This window comes from Otolemur garnettii, unplaced genomic scaffold (genome assembly GCF_000181295.1).
Source record: "Otolemur garnettii isolate 467f Iridium unplaced genomic scaffold, OtoGar3 scaffold00023, whole genome shotgun sequence".
In the NCBI taxonomy this organism is placed as follows: Eukaryota; Metazoa; Chordata; class Mammalia; order Primates; family Galagidae; genus Otolemur; species Otolemur garnettii.
Window position 1 is genome coordinate 10,644,340 of NW_003852418.1, and position 5,688 is coordinate 10,650,027.

The 5,688-nt window shown below is 39.8% G+C and overlaps 1 protein-coding gene across 1 annotated transcript in view; it reads left to right on the top strand.

Annotated features, from left to right (window-relative positions):
• CSE1L (chromosome segregation 1 like) overlaps positions 1–5,688 on the top strand; it is a 44,701-nt gene that overhangs the window by 36,010 nt on the left and 3,003 nt on the right. The window contains exons 20-23 of the mRNA XM_023511982.1: positions 506–603; positions 695–780; positions 1,431–1,512; positions 4,420–4,566. Of these exons, the coding sequence (XP_023367750.1) occupies positions 506–603; positions 695–780; positions 1,431–1,512; positions 4,420–4,566 (413 nt within the window). The remainder of the gene's footprint in view (positions 1–505; positions 604–694; positions 781–1,430; positions 1,513–4,419; positions 4,567–5,688) is intronic.

Genomic DNA, 5,688 nt, shown 5'->3' on the forward strand with positions numbered 1-5,688 from the left:
CAGGAGACTCGCTTGAGCCTAGGAGTTGGAGGTTGCTGTGAGCGGGATGCCACGGCACTCTACCCAGGGGGACAGCTTGAGGCTCTGTCTCAGAAAAGAAAAAAAAAAAAAAATAGATATCCTGTAGGTAGAAATTTTTTAAAAAGGAACCAAATAGATTGAGTTTGAGAATTTAATGTATTGTGGTGGGATGTTTTTCCCCTATGTTTCAGAAATAAAAACTAAAGAGAATGGCAGGCACCTGTAGTCCCAGCTACTGGGAGGCTGAGGCAAGAGAATCACTTAAGCCCAAGAGTTTAAGATTGCTGTGAGCTGTGATGCCACAGCACTCTACTGAGAGTGACATAGTGAGACTCTTAGAAAAAAAAAACTGAAGAGAAAGGGGTAATTAGGTTCCTAAAATATGGACTTCTTTTCAAGATATATATATTGCCTGTTTAACATTTAGAATAATTAATCCTGGCCTTTGTGTTAACTTCTTGTTATTTGATCTAATTTATTATAGCCTGGGTTACTAGGTGTCTTTCAAAAGCTGATTGCATCCAAGGCAAATGACCACCAAGGTTTTTATCTTCTAAACAGCATAATAGAGCACATGCCTCCGTGAGTACAACTTTAAATTGCACATTTAATCAAAAAATTTGACAGGCAGTGAGAAAAATGGTGAATTTATATTGTTTCTTTTATTCTTTAGTGAATCAGTTGACCAGTATAGGAAACAAATCTTCATTCTGCTATTTCAAAGACTTCAGAATTCCAAAACAACAAAGTTTATCAAAAGTAAGTAAAAATCATTTGGGTGTTCTATAGAAATAAGAAAGTAGCTAAAACCATTAGACTTTGTGGTTGCAGATAAACTTCTTATCAGTTTTAAACTTTATACATATTGAAAAAGTTTTAAAATGTTTATGTTGTCTTGCTCAGTGCCTGAAGCTCAGTGAGTAGGGCACCAGCCACATACACCAAAGCTGGTGGGCTAAAACAACAATGACAACTGCAACCAAAAAAATAGCCGGGCATTGTGACAGGTACCTTGTAGCCCAGCTACTTGGGAGGCTGAGGCAAGAGAATCATTTGAGCCCAAGATTTTGAGGTTCCTGTGAGCTGTGATGTCACTGCACTTTACCAAGGGTAACATAATGAGACTCAAAAAAAGTTTATGCTCTCCAAACATTGAATTCATTTCAGTTCTATAGCGTTTCAAACGTTGGTTTATGTTAGTTTAGATAGCAAAGCATTTTTTCAATAGAAATCAGAAGATGGCATGTAAAGGGCTATAATACAAAGACAGAAATTTTCTATGTTAAGTTGTATTATAAGTAATTGATGCCAGAGTTAGTCATTGGGTTTTAATGATTGTGCACAGGTTATATTGGGTAGACTTCCACTACATGGACTACTCTATACTAACATTCTGTATCTTTCAACAGGTTTCTTAGTCTTTATTAATTTGTATTGCATAAAATACGGGGCACTAGCACTACAGGAAATATTTGATGGTATACAACCAAAGTAAGTTTGGTTTTTTTATTTTATTTTTAAAAGGAAGAAAATGATTTGGCCATTTTTAGTGTAAATCGGTATCTCTGTTTTAAAGATAATTTTGTGGTTCTTGGTACAGGGGTAGTGTCTGTCATTTTCAAAATATTCTTAGATGGGGCAGTGCCTGTGGTTCAAAGGAGTAGGGTATTGGCTCCATATACCGGAGGTGGTGGGTTCAAAGCTGGCCCTAGCCAAAAACTGCAAAAATATATATATGTATATTTTGGGTTGTTAAGGAAAAACCCTATAGTCATTTTCCGGATTCCTGACTTTACTCGGTGTTTTTTGCTGCGTTCGATGGTGAGGAACTCCAGGAGCCTGCCTTTATTAAGGCTGACAGCATAATTTGAAAATGAATGTTTGGGACCAAATAAAAATTTGCTTTTGACTTACCTGGCATATATCTATAAAGAATGCAATTAATAGGCATTTCTCATTAGTAGGGAAATGGAAGGATTATGAAGAAATGATAAGAGGGTACCAGCCATATACATCAGGGCTGGCAGGCCCTGGGCCTGCTAAACAACGACAACTACAACAAAAAAATAGCTGGGCAATGTGGCAGACACCTGTAGTCTCAGCTCCTTGGGAGACTGAGACAAGAGAATCACTTAAGCCCGAGAGTTTGAGGTTGCTGTGACGTCATGGCACTCTACTGAGGGTGACATAATGAGACTCTGTCTCAAAAAAAAAAAAAAAAAGTTAAGAGGACAGCTCATAGTAAGAAAAATTATTTGGGTAAAGTTAGATCCCTGTACCTGAATTATATATGAAAAAATTCTAGATTGGCTAAAAAGTGTATTAACCTGAAAAATATGATTCCCAGCAATACAGAATTATGACGAAATCAGTGTTTTGTTTTATTTTGAGACAGAGTCTCAAGCTATCCCCCTGGGTAGAGTGCTGTGGCATCACAGCTCACAGCAACCTCCAACTCCTGAGCTCAAGTGAGTCTCCTGCCTCAGCCTCCCAAGTAGCTGGGACCACAGGCACCCGCCACAACGCCCGGCTATTTTTTGGTTTCAGCCATCATTGTTGTAGGTGGGCCCAGGCTGGATTCGAACCCGCCACCTTAGGTGTATGTGGCTGGCACCTTAGCCACTTGAGCCACAGGCGCTGAGCCCAAAATCAGTGTTAATGCATTGTACATGAGAGGCTAAATTGGCACAATCTCTCTAGAGAGCAAAACATAGGTCCAACGGTCAGTGTGTGACCTATACTCTTTGATCTGTTGTTTTCACTTCAAAGAATTTATTAAAGCATAAACTAAGGATTTTGCATCATTTAGAATTGAGAGACTTCAATTCTAGGATGTTTATAGTAACATGGAATGAGTGACCAAATTTTTTTTTTTTTTTCTTTGAGACAGTCTCACTTTGTTGCTCTGGGTAGAGTGGAATCATAGCTCACAGCAACCTCAAACTCTTGGGCTGAAGAATTCCTCTTGCCTCAGCCTCCTGAGTAGCTGGGACTATAGGTGTCTGCCACACCTGGCTAGATTTTTTCTATTTTTAGTAGAGACGGGGGTCTCTTGCTCAGGCTGGTCTTAAACGCCCGAGCTCAAGCAATCCACCGTACCTGGCCAGCCAAATAATTTTTAAACAGCCAAATTAGCAGTTATATACTTACAGATAAATTAAAGAATGATGGGATGATGAGTGATTATATATTTACTCTCTTTGTTCTTACCTATCTATTTTTTAGTATTTCTTCTCTCTCTTTTTTTTTTTTTTTTTTTGGAAGGGGGAGACAGTCTCACTTTGTCACCCTCCGTAGAATGCTATGGCATCATAGCTCACAGTGACGCCTGGCCAATTTTAGAGACCGGGTCTCACTCTTACTCAGGCTGGTCTTGAACTCCTGAGCTTAAGCAATCCACCCATCTCAGCCTCCCAGAGTGCTAGGATTATAGGCATGAGCCACCGCACCCAGCTATAATTTCTAATATTTCAAAGATTTCTTCAATAATATTTTCTTTTAAAAGGATACAAGCTCCCACCTCCCCACCCCACCCACCAAAAATGTTATAAAATTCTGTTTGAGGTTGCCGTGAGCTGTGATGCCATGGCCCTCTACTGAGCATGACATAATGAGACTCTGTCTCAAAAAAAAAAAAAAAATGGTAGGCTGACATTGGTATGGGAGGCATTTATTCACAAAAGGTGATGGAAGGGCAGTGCCTGTAGCTCAGTGGGTAGGGCGTCAACCCCATATACTGAGGGTGGAAGGTTCAAACCCGGCCCTGGTCAAACTGCAACAAAAAATGGCTGGGCATTGTGGCAGGCACCTGTAGTCCCAGCTACTCAGGAGGCTGAGGCAAGAGAATCGCCTAAGCTCAGGAATTGGAGGTTGCTGTGAGTTGGACGCCAGGGCACTCTACCAAGAGTGATACAATGAAACTCTTGTCTCTTAAAAAAAAAAAAAGAGTGATGGCAGTTGGGTACAGGATAAAAGTTTGTTGGAGTTTTTTGTTTTCACAACTAGGTCTCATCTGCTGACCAAAACAGCAGGCTTGTATTTAGTAATTTTTTATATTCATGAAGAGTCCTTAAGTGTATGTAACAGCTAAACATTTTGGTGTTTATAGAGTAATCTGATTTAATATTGAGCAGATTTAATTCTAGATGAGGGTGGAGGATGGGTGGATGAAGGAGGGGGGTGGGTGTGTTCCCACTTAGTGGGCACAATGTTAAGGGTATATGGTGTACCTCTTGGGGGTGAGACAATTATAAGAGGGACTTTACCTAACAAACGCAAACATTGTAACCTCAATTAACCTAAAATAAAAATAAATTAATAAAAATAAATTGATGTCTAGTAAACTATACATATTTAAATGGCAAAATGATATTCAAAGTATTTATTTTGTCTCAATAGAATGTTTGGAATGGTTTTGGAAAAAATCATTATTCCTGAAATTCAGAAAGTATCTGGAAATGTAGAGAAAAAGATCTGTGCAGTTGGCATAACCAAATTACTGACGGAATGTCCTCCAATGATGGACACTGAGTATACCAAGCTATGGTAAGTATTCTTTTCTAATGCTTTTAGAAATTACAGCATCCAGGTTGGGCACAGTGGCTCACACCTATAATCCTAGCACTCTGGGAGACTGAGGTGGGTGGATTGCTTGAGCTCATGAGTTCAAGAGACCAGCCTGAGCAAAATCAAGACCCCCATCTCTATTAAAAATAGAAAAACTGGCTTGGCACCTATAGTTCAATGGGCAGGGCGCTGGCCACATACACCAAGGCAGACGGGTTTGAACCCGGCCCAGGCCAGCTAAACAGCAATGACAACTATAATAACAACAACAAAAAAAATAGCCGGGTGATATGGTAGGCACCTATAGTCCCAGCTATTTGGGAGGCTGAGGCAAGAGAATTGCTTAAACCCAAGATTTTGAGGTTGTTGTGAGCTATGATGCTACAGCAGTCTACTGAGGGCGACATAGTGAGATTTTGTTTCAAAAAATAATAATAAATAAAAATAAGAAAAACTGAGGCAAGAGGATCACTTGAGCCTGAGTTGGAGGTTGCTGTGAGCTATGATGCCATAGCACTCTACCCAAGGCAACAGCTTGAGACTCTGTCTCAAAAAAAAAGAAAGAAAAAAATTGTATCCCTTTTGAGGACAGAATCAATCAAGCTTATTCTCTTGAGTGTCCAAAGAACTAGATTCTGATCTTGGCTTTTCCACTAGCAACCATCAGGACATAACTGAAGGATCCTTCTAGGCCTAAAAATCTTATTTTCAGGTTCTTAACTTTTTTAGGGGATCCATGGATCCCTTTAAGAGTCTTATATAGGTGATCTCTAAGCCTTTTATGACAGAAGCATAACTAAATTGCCTTAAGTCTTTAAGTGGAGGAATTGGATAGGCTAGAAAAAGATCTGCCATGCCCCCAGTATTCCATGTTAGGAAGGCCTTGCTTTTCCTTCGTTTCTTTTTTTTTTTTTGCAGTTTTTGGCTGGGGCTGGGTTTGAACCCGCCACCTCCGGCATATGGGGCCAGCACCCTACTCCTTTGATCCACAGGTGCCACCAGGAAGGCCTTGTTTTTTTACTTTGCTTCCACTCAGCCTCTTCCATAGTGTAATCTGGCAACTGGAGATTTATTTTTCCTAACAGAACTTTTTTTTTTTTT